Below are 15,238 nucleotides of genomic sequence, written 5' to 3'. Positions count from 1 at the left end.
AAAGATTAATCAAAACTGAAAGTACTCAGTGAGTAATTAACACAACTACCATTAAGCAAAATTAAGAAGCTTTACATGCTTCCTGTGCTTTTAATTAAGCTACCTGTATAACACTATTGATTCTTTCAAAATATAGCAATGACTGTGATAAGTGCCTAATATTGATATCAAATCAATATTTCAAAAATTTCCTCTTATACGGACAAGTTTATAACCTCTTTACTTTTAGCAAATATTTTTCATAATTAACAGATTTATTTGTTAAACATATGATGTAGTCTTTTCTGTCAGAAAATAAAGGTTTACAAAAATTTACAGTCAAGCAATACAATGTTATTGAGGTCTACTGTGTGTGACACACTGATTTATAACACTTTACCATTAGTCACAGGCCTACTGGTGAATCAACAGAGATTGTGGATAAACAAACCTTCCCTAACACTGGAAAAGAAGCAAGAAGATGAATTAGAATAAAAAGTGGGAGGAAAAATGTAAAGAAAAAAAAACAACTATTAGGCACTGGAACTTAATCTTCATATAAAATATGGCATATTTTGACACTGAATGTCAAATAAGACGTCCAAAGTATATTCCAAATTAACTTTAAAAAAGAACACCAGTGTATCCTATTTAGTCTTTTTTTTTTTTTTTCCCAACTTAAGCCACGTACAGAACAAATATGCCTTGCTTTTGAATCCTGGTATTAGTACTACAAGGCATCTGGTGTTTACAATATAAACAACATCATATAATTTGTAAATGGCATTAATATTTATTTTTAAAACTGAATTACATCATAACCTATGCAGAAGAAAGCTGCTGCAATCAAATTACATTACACTCATTTAATACAATAAGGAATATTTAAAGTGGCCTAAGAGCAATATAGTTAGTTACTCTCTTAAGGAGTAAAATCACACTGATCTGCACTAAAAATATAAAGAAAATCATTTTTTAAAAATACATTGCTTAACCCAAAGTTAATTTACATAATTTGTGAATTTAAAATATAAGGTTACATTTGCTATGCAGCGAACATGGATATGCTGTACAATTTCTATTAATTTAATGGGAGTTGTGACTCCCATTAAGTTTAATAGGAGTCATACTGCCAAATCCCCATGCACCTTGCTGAAAATTTACCTCCTAGCTTTCAACTAATCAAATATACTGAAATGAACAAAAATAGTCAATTTTGCTAGACTGGGAAATCTAAAGTCCCTACAGTAAGTTAATTCAGCATTATCATAGCAGCAGCCATGTAGTTATTTCCAACAAGAAAAAGAACAAGGTTATCACAATGGAAAGAGACAAACTGAAGCAAGGGTTTAGGAGTTCTGACAATGTCACATTTACCCTTAACAGAAAATATGTCCTGCTTTTCCCAATCTGGAGACAGTTTTTCTATGTTATTTTTTTTTTCTTTCTTAGTACACTGTCAAAACAGAGTGACAAAATAATTCCTTTTTGAAGCCTAAAATTATACCCAAGGAACTTCAACAGAGGAATAAAGAGCTATATGAAAAGGTATAGATAGTAACTCCCAGTAAATAACTGGTTGCAACTTCTGAATCACAATGAATTAAACCATAATTTTTTTTTCTAAAACTCTTTTTAAAAAGTTACTTTATATCCACACCTCTGCACCCCAACATCTCACCTCATCCACCCACACTCATGTAATACTACAGTGCTTCCTAAGTGTGATGTGAGCAACCCCAGTGTCATCCCAGATGTTTGTCAGAAATGTAAGTCCTTGGGCTCTACCCCACACCTTCCAGGTGATTCTGCGGCTCCTAAAGTTTGAAAACCACTGTAATAGTTTATTTCATATCTACACTGTTTTCTCTCCATGTATTTTTGTTTCTCTACTACCATGCTCACCGTCTTTACCTAGCTTATTCAGCAACTTTGAGATTCAGCTCAAGCATCATCACATCATTGCTTCCTGACATACACCCCACCCAACTCAGCTACCCTTCACCTCAATACCTCTGTGAGTATCATCGTCATGGCACTTTTCACCTTGTTATAACAAGTATTTATTGTCCCCTCCCAAATGATTAAGACCATTATCCTCTTTAAAGATTTATGCTATTTATGCGATGGATACAGAATGAGTGCTTACTATAAGCCAGGCATTGTTCTAGAAACTTGGACACAACAATGAGCCAAAAAAATAAAATAAAAAGATCCCATGAAGCTGACATACTGTGTATGCCTGTGTGTGCAAATATTAATTTTATACATTTCATTATGCGTGTGTTAATAAAAGAATGAAAGAAAAAAGAAATGATCCTTCTTAAATTTAACCTTGGAGAACAATTCCTTCCACTAAATTATAGACCACTCTGAAGGAAGTATTTATATGCCAAAAAGGTTTTCGAATTCATACATAACACCTAGATCTACTTTTTCCTGCCACACAACTAGTAAAAAAGACCCCACAATCAAACATCCTTTTTTAGTAAGATACCATCTACACAAAAGTCATTGTAAAATGTGCTTAAGGAATTTAAAACTACATTAAAAACGGGTACGATACTATTTCTATGGCTATGTTCTAAAATTATCTTGATGTATATAAAATAAATATGTACAACTGTACCTGGAATATCTGGATTTTATACCTAGCATAATATTTTTCTTTGAAATGAGGATAAGCAGAAATGCAACTTGAGTTAATTAACTAAAATTTTGACTAAAGAAATCTAATTACAGACACACTGCATAAAAATTCAACCTGAAATCCGTATTACTGACTTTGCTGAAGAACTGCTATTATTCGTAACTTGTCACTTGAGCAAGCCTTCATATGTCTGACTTATACTTTCCAGGGCTCCATTATATACCATAATTTAATTCTCTAGGACACAAAAATTCAATTTACTTTCCTACTTACTGATACATGATTCCAGAGTGTGTTACTATGCTTATAGAAATCACCCAAAAGAATCAAAACACACCAGTTTCTCCAGAAAACTAATTTTTGAAGGGCTTGAGGTTAGTTCTCTAGGAATAAAATCAATTCTAAGAAAAACTTACAAAATATTTTGAAGTCTGGTCTTTTATAACTAGTTTTTATTTGGAAATTCTAAACAGCATTTTAAAAAATACACAGGGAATAGAGACTTTAAGAATAAAAAAACCACAGTTCCTATTTTTCAAAAATAAGTAAATTTTAATGGGTCAGACTTCAATTGATTCTGAAATACTAACTGAAAGAGTTAGTGAGAGGGAGACAACCTAATTCTAACAATTAAACCTTTATATATGTAATCAGCTTTTACCATAGTAAAAGTTATAAAAATGTTTAGTGATTTGCTCTTGTATGCACACAAAACATGACAGATTTATAATGTTCATCTGACAGAATAAGTCCTTCTTGCAAATGTGGAAATTTACATCTCATCTGTATAAATGTAAAACAAACCCCAAATTGTGTTAAGCCTTGAAAATCATAGGCTAAGGGAAAACACTACGGTAAACAGGAGAAAAGACAGCTCTAAAAAGGCAGGCATGGCTCATGACTGAATACAATACAAAGACTTTTGCCCTAACCGGTTTGGCTCAGTGGATAGAGCGTCGGCCTTGGGACTGAAAGGTCCCAAGTTCGATTCCGGTCAAGGGCATGTACCTTGGTTGCGGGCACATCCCCAGTGGTGGGGATGTGCTGGAGGCAGCTGATCGATGTTTCTAACTCTCTATCCCTCTCCCTTCCTCTCTGTAAAAAATCAATAAAATATTTAAAAAAAAATACAAAGACTTTTTTTGTTGTCCTTAAAAACTTGATTAGTTACTATTATACTTGAAAGTCTAACGTCTACTTGGTATTGCAAAGCCAGAAAACTGGCAAAACCAGGCTAAAATAAAAGGCAATCATGGGTCCCCCAGCAAGGACTTCCCTGCCTGGGCAGACCTCCACTGGCCTGCAAACACACTCAAGTAACTGTGTCTCCTTGGCCCCAATAGGTATTTGAGATTTCCACCCCTGCACACAAGACAATGAGCTCAAGAGCAGAAACTGTGCCTTGCCCATTTTTTATTGAGCACCTGGTTTAATTTAGTCGTCAGTAAATGAGCAAGGAGAGAGGAAACCTTATCTGAGTTTATCTTTAAGGATCTACTATAGTAAGTACTAATACGAAAGTGCTCACCTCTGTTAAGATTTGAAAAGGTAAGGGATCCTGTAAGGGACCGGAAGATATTTCATGGTTGAAAGGTTAAATTTGTATCTTCTTTCCTGTGCTCTCACACCTAACTTTGATTGGTTTTCTCTATAGGTGATCACAGAGCATCATCTGCTTTCTGGCAATAAAGAACTAACATGTTATGTCAAACTTTTCTAAGACAAAACCATGTAGCTGGATCACTGCTCTAATAGTGTACAGAACTGTGTATACTCCCACAACTAGCAGTGTGCATTCTTTCCAGGTTCTTCTTACCCGTAGGAGGGAAATGCTTCAAAAGCAACACCCCGTGGCCTGATGTGCCAAAAATGAAATTTCTCTAAACAGCAGATATGAATCTTGACCTGAAAGGTGACACTAGAAATAAAACTGCAGTACCTCATGAAAAAGTCTCTGTTTGCTAGCCTCCTGCTGAGTTAAGCTACTGTGCCAGTAAAGTGGTCTCTATCTTGATTGGAATTTTTTTTCATTATGTGGACTAATGAGCCATTGGTCCACACCTGGAAATTTTCTTAAATGTATAAAATCATTCAAACATAACAGCAGGAATTCAGTTAGTTTTTCTCGGGGGAGGGGGGGGGAACAGATGCAAAATTATAGATTACACACAAAATTTTTATAACCATCCAAGCCAGAGATTCTTATTATTAAACTCAGTTTCTGCTCACAGCTTACCATTACAGTACTATTTATTCAGACATATTACATTTTAATGTTAGATTTGATGCATCTTTCAATTTTGATGCAAAGAGCAGTATCTTCTAAAAATAAAACACTATCCCATTTATGACGTTCATGTGTGACTTAAATCATGTGTTACTTACTTGAATTGCATTATTAAATTATATCAACATACTGAAAGTAGGAAACTTTGAAAGCTAGGAGAAGATAAATAAAACAATTTTGGAACAAGCAATTCAAATAAAATTCTTTTGGCAAAATTAAAAGTTAACATTTTGCAGAAGTTTATTACAGAGATTGTAATAATAAGCTTGCTGCTATCTATTAGTTGACAGTATGTGTCTTTTCCTCCACCTATCTTTTTATTAATAGGTATAAATGTGATCAGCCAATTTTAAAATTCTAAATATTTTCTTCAAGAATATTTAATTGGAAACAAAAATACCCATTATATTGTACATGCATTTCTCAGAGATTTTGTAATCTTCACAACTTTTACACGATTAATACAACTACCACTATCAACGAATTATAAACTTCACACATCTTTGCTCCTTATTAACTTGTGACCTGCTCCGTAAAAACACCTGGGTGTTGATTTCATATGAAAAAAAATAACGTCTACAGAAAAAATGGATACCAGGAAATCCATATAGTAATTAATAAATGATGGTTCCAATTATTTCATTAAACCTCAAAAGTGTATGTAATTCTTTAAAAACTGGATCTGTCACCAAAAAGATATAGGTAACATGAAAATAGCAGCACTATAAAAAAAGTTTTCCAGCACATATGGAAATTTTTATTTAATAGTTTTAGAACTATGACTGCACTCAAGGAGCAGACAAAAGATGAAGTGAAAGAATTGCCACAAAATACCTTCAAATTTACTAGAATAAATTTAGTCAATAAATGTAAAAAATAAAAACAAAACAAAGCATTCATTTACTTATCTCAGGATTATTTAAAATTATTACATTTATAAATTTATGTAAAATAAAAATTCAGACTTGTAGCACTTTCTTAATATATAGCTCTGTAATGAAAATAATTCAACATTAAGAAAATCTTTTTAACATCTGTTTCTAAAATAATAAAATAGTGCTCTTCTACATAAGTAAGCTTGCACAGTTTCAGTCTCCTAGATGTAAAAAATAAAATTCAAACTGCACTTACCTTCTGTATTCGGTAAGAAGATGATTATAATGATAAACCACAGACTTCGCATTCTGCAACCAGAAGACACCATTATTGATCCCTTTAAATATTTTCTTTGTATTCCTTAATGAATCTAGTTAAAAATGTCCAGCTTCATTGAACCCAGCAGTCTGCATCATTGATCCTCATATCTGAAAAGCAAACAAATCCATCATTTACTCTATGGTCCTGGTACTTTACAAAAAAAGTGAAAATAAAAATAACTATCCCTTGCTTCTTTCCACCCTCCTAATAGTTTTTTTTAAAAAAGGTATAAACTTTGATTCTATACCCAATATGGCAGCTGCGCCTACTCGCTGAATAGCAGAGCCTCACATCTCAAAAATGATCAAAATCCAAAAAGCATTTATAGACAACCAGAACATATGAATCACAAAATAATATTTATATAAATTCCCAATGATTAATTTTTCTTTGAAAAGCTTATGAGAAAGTCATTCTAGAATAATTCATCTGTCACTATGTCAAATATTAGTCTTTTTATTAAAGTACAGTTGACTCTTGAACAACACAGTGTTTTAATGTGAGAGTCTACTTATCATCAGTAAATACCTGAACTGTTTTTTAGAGGTTTTTTTTTATTCACTGTTGGGAGCCCACAGACACAAAGGGCCAACTCTATGCATTGATCTACACCATTTTATATAGGGGACGTAAGCATCTATGGATTTTGGTATCCACGTCAGGTGGGGGGTGAAGGGGATATCCTGGAACCAATCCCCACACAATCAAGGGAGAATTTTAAGTTTTGTGGGAGTCAAAAGTTATACACAAATTTTTCAACTGTGCAGGGCTGGTGCTCCAACCCCCACATTATTCAAGGGTCACCTGTACTGGCTTTAATACATAACACCTCTAACAAGATTTTATAAAAAACATATACTTCTTTGGTTTGTTTCTAGCAATGGTAGCAGCATCATTATCTACAATTTTATCGGGTTATCTTGCAAGATAGAGTAGAGATATAATGAAATGGTTTATTTTTCTGTACAAGAGTGCACAATTTTTAACATATGGTTGTACTTTATATAATAATGGCACTCCAAAAATATCTCATTTCCAAACACAACATATCAAATTATTATTTCTCTGATTGTTATTATTCATAGAGAGAGCCGATTAATAAAGTCTCAACTATTTCATTTGAAAGTTTAAGATTTTCAAATATTGGTTTTTCTTGAAGCAAGGTATAACTTCATAACATCAAACCTACATCTTGAGTACATAGGTCCATCCACTGAACTCAAATAAAAACTCCAGCCCAGCCCTGGCTGGTGTGCTAAGTGGACAGAGCATCAGCTTTCTCACCGAAGGGTTACCAGTTCAATTCCCAGTCAAGGGCACATACGTGGGTTGTAGTGTGGAAGGCAATCAATCAATGTCTCTCTCACATCTATGTTTCTCATTCTTTCTCTCTCACTCCATCCTTCCCTTCCACTCTTATCTTAAAATCAATGGAAAAAATATCCTCTCCTGTGAGTATTAACAAACAAACCAACAATAAAAACTAACTCTAGACGATAATGATTTCATCTCCAAGGTTGCATCTCTAAAAACAAACGAACGAACGAACTGGTGGAGAGGTGGCAAAAATATATATAATCCTGAGCCAAGTCTAATTTTGACTACCCCTTTAGGATCTAGTTCTTCAACAGGAGAGAACACCTGAGCTGCTTCTCTGTCCAAAGAAATAAGACAAGAACGAAGGAAAGAGCAAGTTTCCTCTTCTGAATGCCAAAAATAAAAAGAATGGGTACACTGGAAATTAATGGGATGAAGACACAGGGCACACAACCCTGCGGAACTGGCTAGCTCCCTCTATCCATTTTTCACTCTGAGCTCCCAGATACTAGTCCAAAGACAAACCCCAAAGTAAACCTGCAGTTTACAACTGCTGTGGCAAAGTCCCCGCCTTAAAACTGCAAGCTCTTTTATGGAAAGCATAAGGAGAAGTCAGATAATTTCATGGCTTGTCACATTGAAAAGCCCCATCAATAAACAATTTCTTATACCCTATAGACTGTTCAATGAGCTGATGAAGCAAGTAGAATAAGTTTAATGTGTGAATGAGGTATGTTCAGTACTACAGGTACAATTAAGTGTGAGCCTTTGGAATGCTCCTGACAGAATTCTGACTGTCCCAAGCTTTGGTTGTAATGGGTACTTTCACGTCAATGAACTAACGCATACAGGCTGCTTGCCCACAGGCACAACTCTTGAACACATTTCCACTTTCTTAAAGCGGTCCAAGATCAGTCTGTCTTCAGTCATCCGCTCTTTGAAAGAGTCCTTGTTTGTGGGAAGCAAGGGAAGGAAGAAATCAGGGACTGATGACTGCCTTGTAGGAAACAGCTGCCAAGATAGGAAAACCTCTGTTAGTGAGGGGAAAAGGAGGAGGAAATCGCACAACCAAGGCCTCTTTTGTGGTCTTTGGCCAGGACACAGTATTTTATGAACAGGGTTTAACTATACTAAAATGTCAGTGGAGTCTTAAAATCTGAATGTGGAACACAATTTTAAAAGTATGCTCTAGTCAATTATGAGACAGTACACGTGATTGCTTCTAACGAACAGAAACAGGTTCTGGAATGTAATAAAATCATGGCTTCTTTTATGTAAATAAAGCTGAAGTCTGTCCATCACTGTGCAATGAGTAACTAAAAAGAGTATCACATTTATTTTTCTACTATCTATATCCAATCACTTTCACATCAAATAAAATTATTTTCAAAAGCTCAAGTTCTGCCCCGCCGGAGCAGCTCAGTTGGTTGAGTGTTGTCCTTGCACTGAAAGGTTGCTGGTTTGATTCTAGGTCAGGGCACATACCTGGGTTAGGGTTCGATCCCTGGCTGGGGGCACATATGGAAGGAAAGCAGCCAATAGACGTTTCTCACATCCCCGCCACCCCATCTCTCTAAAACATGTCCTCAGGTCAGGATTAAAAATAAAAAAGCAAAGCTCAAGTTTTAAATGCAATTTGGGAAAACGAAGTCAAAAGATTTTACTGCTGTGATCCAAATTAAAAACAACCTTCCATTTAAAAATGTTAATGAAAACTGAAATACTTAGCAAACCACAATCAGCTAAGGATAGAATGAATAAATAATCAAATAAGGTGAAACTAATCCCAAAAAAAAAAACATTCCTCCTAAATCAAATTCCAGCCAACGGACACTCACAGACATAGATGCAGTAACACTCTTCCTTCAAACTCTGTAACTACCTGCAAAATGAAGTTCAGGAAAAGCTTCTCACAATGCAAAAGAAAACAAGAAACAAAATCAGAAAAGGGTATGCCATTGTATACCAAGCCTCTGTCAAGATTATTTTCTTTTTTTTTTTTTTTTAGATCTAGGTATCCTATTACTGTGTCATGTAAAAAGTCAATTAATGCAACATTACTACGAAACCTTCCAAAGCTGAGCAAGGACTTCCAGGAATAAGCCTCAGCATTGTTTATATCCTAACAGTCTTCAAAGGTTTATACTCCACTTACAATATACAGTTAGCTATATTCTTTCAGATGGTAACCTGCTTATATAGGATTGGTCAAAAATTGGTTTTCAGCTTAGTACACGAAACACAGGATTTATTCTTGTATTATTTCTTAATTTTTGTATTATTTTTCCATAGGAACAACTGTAAGCCTACTTTTGCCTCACCCTGTATTTATTAGCTGCATTAAATATCCCATCCTGTGCCTTAAATTGTGGGCGAAATTAGGAAAACACCACTAATAGTCATGTATTTATGGAACATTACCAGGAAATCACATTTAACCTTATATGTAACAATGCCTATTTAGTAAAAATAGAAAAAATAAAAAACATTTGCTGATAAACATCAGTACAAGTAGCAGCATATAAGAAGCTTCAAGTTAGTAAGAGAAAAAGATCATTTAAAATTGTCTAAAACTGGTTAACTAAGGTTGATACTCTATTAAGAGCAAAGCCACCTTAAAGATTTATATATAAAGCTTTATCTTTTATTTCTATTCGTAGACACTGAACTGCTGTGAATACTGGATATTAAACGCAAAACACCTCTATGCAGGAGGAGAACAGGGGAAGGAAAGAGACATCCAAGCATGAGACCTACAAAAGGCACCCCTCCATGTTATTAAGTGCTAATGCTGTATAAAATAAAAGATTAATGTTTGGGGTAAGCCTAAAATTCTACGCACTAAATGTACTATGTCAACTCTAAATGAAAGCTAAAGATAGCTGTATATGATCTCTCTTTCTGATCTTAGTTGTGCTATAAAATTATAAACATTACGGGGCAGAATTTACTAGTAAAAGAAAGCTGCTTTTCTATATTTTACTAAAACAAAAACAACAAAAAAGGATGCCAAACCCACTCTGCCCCCATGTAATAGAAAGTGAAAAATAAATTAGTTGGATTTTAATTTAGCTAAACCTCACTCGGTGGTCATTTTTCAGAAATATCTTATGTGCCGTCAGTCCTTCTAGGTCAGAATCTCCCCTTCTTGTTAACATAGGAGAAAACATCAACACCCTTGGGAGTTTTCTTTCAGTAAGTCCTCTAAGAAAAACGCTTGCTATCGCTAATCAGAAAGCCTTTTTATAGCTCCAGGCATTCAACGTTCTTTGCATTTGAGTTTATTTTCTTTCCCTCACAAGGATAGGGTTGGGGCTGAGAATGCTGATGGAGATTTTTAAAAGCATGTGACCACCCCTAGTCGCCACCCTCTTTCTGTTTCATTTCTGCGGACACCAGTATCAAGTCTAGAGTAGTTTAAATTAAACTAGTTATGCTAATGCCCCTTTAACATTCATTATTGATCTTACCCTTTATTGAAATTTCTTCATTGTGAAGGAAGAAATTATCCTATGAATTTGTGGCTTAGTGGAGGAGCAGAAAAGAGAAGAGTTCAGGAATGCTCCTAGTAAATTACATCTGCTATCTGCAGTAATATCTATCTTGGAGTCGTGCTGAGCATGCAAAAGAGGGTTGTACTGTGGACACTAGAGGCACAGTGCAGGGCATTCTGCCATCCTCTTCATTAAAATCCTTCCAGTTGAAATAATAAAAACAAATGGCTGTCATTTTCAAACCAATGTAGGGAACATTTTTTGACTGAACATAAACTTGCAAATGAAGTTTCAAAAGAAAAAAAAGAGCTACATGCCCAATCCAAAATATTACCTTATTTATCATGGAAATTTGATTGCTTCCTCAACTTTTCTATCAAAAAATTTCATTAAATCTATTTGTTTAAAATAGTTTGTATTTATTGTTAAAATTATAGCGTAGCTACAACACCGAAGTTAGGTTTTCCCCTATGTAAGGAAAAGAGAAAGCTATTCTTAAATAGCAGTCCTCTCCAGCTTTAAGATATATGGTCCCTGAACTTCCCCATAGTCCAGAATTCTCATGTAATTTTTTGAGTTGAATATAAATTATGGGCACTATGGCTAGAAGTATTTCTTGAGTGCCGATTATACGTGAAATACTGTATTAGACACATATCACTAATCCTTATGAGGTCAATATTATAAAGGCCAGAAATATGAGGTTCAGAAAGGGAAAGTAACACCACTAGCAGGTGGCAGAGCTTAAATTCCAATTAAGGCTAATTATAGCAGTCCCCCTTTATCCGAGGAGGGATATGTTCCAAGACCCCCCAGTGAATGCCTGTAACTTGGATAGCACTGGACTGTATAAATACTATGTTTTCTCCTATACATACATACCTATGACAAAGTTTAACTTTTAAGTTATAAAATTAAGCGAATGTGGTCTCTCTCAAAATATCTCATTGTACTTCTCCTTGTGATTACCTAACAAGAAAAAAAAAAAGCCTTAATAAGCCAAGAACTTTCAACTCCAGGGGTGGGGAATATCGGGTCTATCAGCCATATAAGGCCCTTGAAATCATTTGGTCTGGCCCTGCCAAGGCATTAGGGGTAAATTAATTAAATGTTTGACCAAATATAGCAGGTTAATTTTTAAGTTGATAATTCTGTATGGCCTGTGAATGATGTTATAAATATCCAAATGGCAAAAAAAAGGTTCCCTAACCCTGGGTCCTAATCATTTATTTCACCTAATGACTGAAGTAATCATTGGTCAGGCAAATAAAAAAAAAAAATTCAGTATTATTCATGAGATGTAAACTTATGTTTGGCTCACTGTACTAGATCCTCTGTTCATTCATCATTGTTAGTAAGCATTCCCTGAATCAATATTCAGATTCCCTCTTGGTCTATATAACCACTAAATGAAATAATAATGACCCAGGATCTGTTGTATATATTAGATCATCAAGATGGCCACCAGAGGTTTCTTAGACGTAATGAGGTAACCTGAGTAAAATAGTTAAGTGATCTCAAAAATATGAAAATTAACAAATACACAGTAGCAAGTTGAAGGAAATTTTAAGTATATAGCACATTGCCTTTTGTAATCAAATGATACAGCTCATTTGCAAACTATGTCAATATATAATGTCATCTAAACTTGCAATTCTAACTTCTAAAATAAAGTAGATAATATTAACACTATAATTGCATGTATGTCAGTTTAAGTCAAGGAATATCTAATGATTACATTCTAGGTATTTTTTATATTGAGTTCTGGTAAGTGTATTACTTATTCCTATTTTCACTGTATATGTATTGGTCCTGTTAGTTTCTAAAAGATTATAAAACAGATTAAAATGATTGTCATCTTCAAAAGGTGAATAATCTTCTAAGAATTAAACACAAGAAAATTACTGAGACCCAAAATATGAATAATTAATAATTGCTAAACTCCCCAAAACTTAATGGTAATACATGTATTTTGTACCAAAATAATGAGAAGAGAAATAAAAGTAGTTTCTAGACCTGTGTTTCCCTTGAAATGTGTACCTAGATCCACCATCTTGATGAAAAGAGCCCAAGATTGAGATCAGGAGCACACTCTAGAATACCGGCTTAACCTACCACTGTGAGGGCTGGACAATTCACAAACATCTAGGCCTCAAGTTCAACAACTATACACACAGGTAGAAATATACAATAAATCTACTATTCCATTATTTCCCAATTACTCCAATTTTAGGTTTATGGTCCTGATTCCATCTTAAATAAGCTTAAGGAAGATTTTTAGGGGCTGCTGCAATATGTCTCACTACGAACTTATCTCTCCTATCAGTGTGTCTCAGCAATTATTCTAATAATTCTGTTTTTAAAATTACATCTCAAGAAGTTGCCATTTCAAAAACTTTTCTGAAACCTACTTACAAATCATTACATTGGTAGCAATAATATAATAACCTGAGACTTATGCAGCTCACATATTTCACACTCTGCCTTTGTGGGTAAAGCACATGATCAAAAGCAGGATGACATCCGGCCAGGCCTTCTTCCAGAAAGAGCAAATTCTTATCCTTAGCCAAACCATTCTGCATCAAGGCCTATGTTCCATACCATACACAGGCTGTCCCCACAAAATGTATATGCATTTTTTCTTTGTTCAAAGCTTAGTCTGGATTTACACATTATTTCAAATCAGTGAAACCTGAAAAGGACTAAAAATTAAGTGAGTTAATTTTTAGAGACACGCTATATAACTGCATCTACAAGAAAAACTCAGTATTACAGCATTGTATTAAGTTGTAGAGAAGAGGGATGTATCAATTCTTTCTGAAAGTTAACTTAATCCACAACATTAAAAATAAAGTTATGGTCTAAGTGAATGAACAGAGAAAACTCTGCTTCCAGTGTCACACTGAAATTCTGTGTGGTTGGTTTGGTCTGGCTGATTTCTCTAAAGAGCATTATTAGGAGGCTCAGATGGGAAGGCAAGAGAAATATTCATGGACACACTATAATAAACAGCAATAAACTGTAATAAATATTTTGAATGGTTGTTATAAACAAAAAATTTAAAAAAACTTTAGTTCATTAAAATATATCTTTTTATATGTTATTGCTTCTTAACTAAACCATGGAGTAGAAGAGGTATGTGGTTTATAGAAAATGGGTTTTCAACTTTACAATGTAATTTTATAACCTCTATTAAAATTTCAAGTAACATCAGAGTAGTAATTAAACAGTGATATTTAGTAAAAAGAAAGGTAGATTATTAAAAAGCTGAGAAAAACTTGAATTACTTGCCAAGAATCTCTTAATTAGTAAAAGACTAATGTATTCTTTGCAAAATTTCCACAATTTTTTAAAGCTTTCCAATTCAGAAAACTGAGGAAGATATATCCACTGTTGCTATCCCACATATAAAGCAAAAAAAAAAAAAAAAACACAAATTTTAAAAAATTGTACTTAATAAAAATAACTACCAATGATATTAACCAGTGACTCTTCAAATCACTCAAGTTAAAAACTATTACTAGTATTCCATTATGTTTGGAGAGATTAGAAGGAATTATGTAGACTGATATTATAGGCCAGAGATCAGTAAACTTTTTCTAGAACCAACCAGATAGTAAATATTTCAGTCTTTACGGACTATACAGTCTCTGTCACAACTGTACAACTCTGCCCTTGTGGCATGAAACCCGCCACAGACACTGGGCAATGAATGAGCATGGCTGTGTGCCAATGAACTTCACTACACCAACAGCCAGCCAGCCACAGTTTGCCAACCCCTTCTATAGATGAACAGGCACAACATAAAGAGGGCTGAATGCAGTTCAGCCAACTAATGAACTGACCAGTAACTATCAATGTCTGCCAAAGAAGTCAAACCAACTTTAACCTGCTATTGTAAGAAATTAATTTAAATGTTAATGTAAAGGGAAATTAACCATACTGAAATGAGAAAAATAAAACAAAGCAGCATTATACTGACCAAAACAAATTAGCTTACAGTGTTTGGGGAGAAACTCCAGAAAAGAAAATAAAGGACATTACCACAGTAACCTATCTTACTACGTAGTTTGGCAGGAGAGGATGTAAACCCAATCAAAACAGTCAGTAATGGGAGACTGAAAAGTAATGGGGTTTGGACAAGACTCCCTGAGGCACTCTAGCATTAGTATGATGGTTTCAAATAGCTGTTGGTAAAAGTGGCTTCAAACTCCTGAAATATCTGTCACCACTGCTATTCACCCATATGAAATACTGGATATATCCCAGTTCCACATTGTATGCAAAAGGAAACTGCTGACTTCTAATCCGTTC

The 15,238-nt window shown here is 34.4% G+C and overlaps 1 protein-coding gene across 27 annotated transcripts in view; it reads right to left on the bottom strand.

Annotated features, from left to right (window-relative positions):
• Positions 1-15,238, bottom strand: part of ADGRL2 (adhesion G protein-coupled receptor L2) — a 182,093-nt gene that overhangs the window by 141,377 nt on the left and 25,478 nt on the right. For all 27 annotated transcript variants that reach the window (XR_013959976.1, XM_080657028.1, XM_080657026.1 and 24 more), the window contains exon 2: positions 6,048-6,220. Coding sequence is in view for 26 of the 27 variants with exons in the window: in XM_080657028.1 (XP_080513154.1) it covers positions 6,048-6,120 (73 nt within the window). In the remaining variant the exon portion in view is untranslated. The remainder of the gene's footprint in view (positions 1-6,047; positions 6,221-15,238) is intronic.

The sequence above is a fragment of the Plecotus auritus genome (genome assembly GCF_963455305.1).
Source record: "Plecotus auritus genome assembly, chromosome: 2".
NCBI classification, from domain to species: Eukaryota; Metazoa; Chordata; class Mammalia; order Chiroptera; family Vespertilionidae; genus Plecotus; species Plecotus auritus.
Note: the sequence above shows the minus strand (reverse complement) of the source record. Positions and strands in the feature narration are given on the sequence as shown.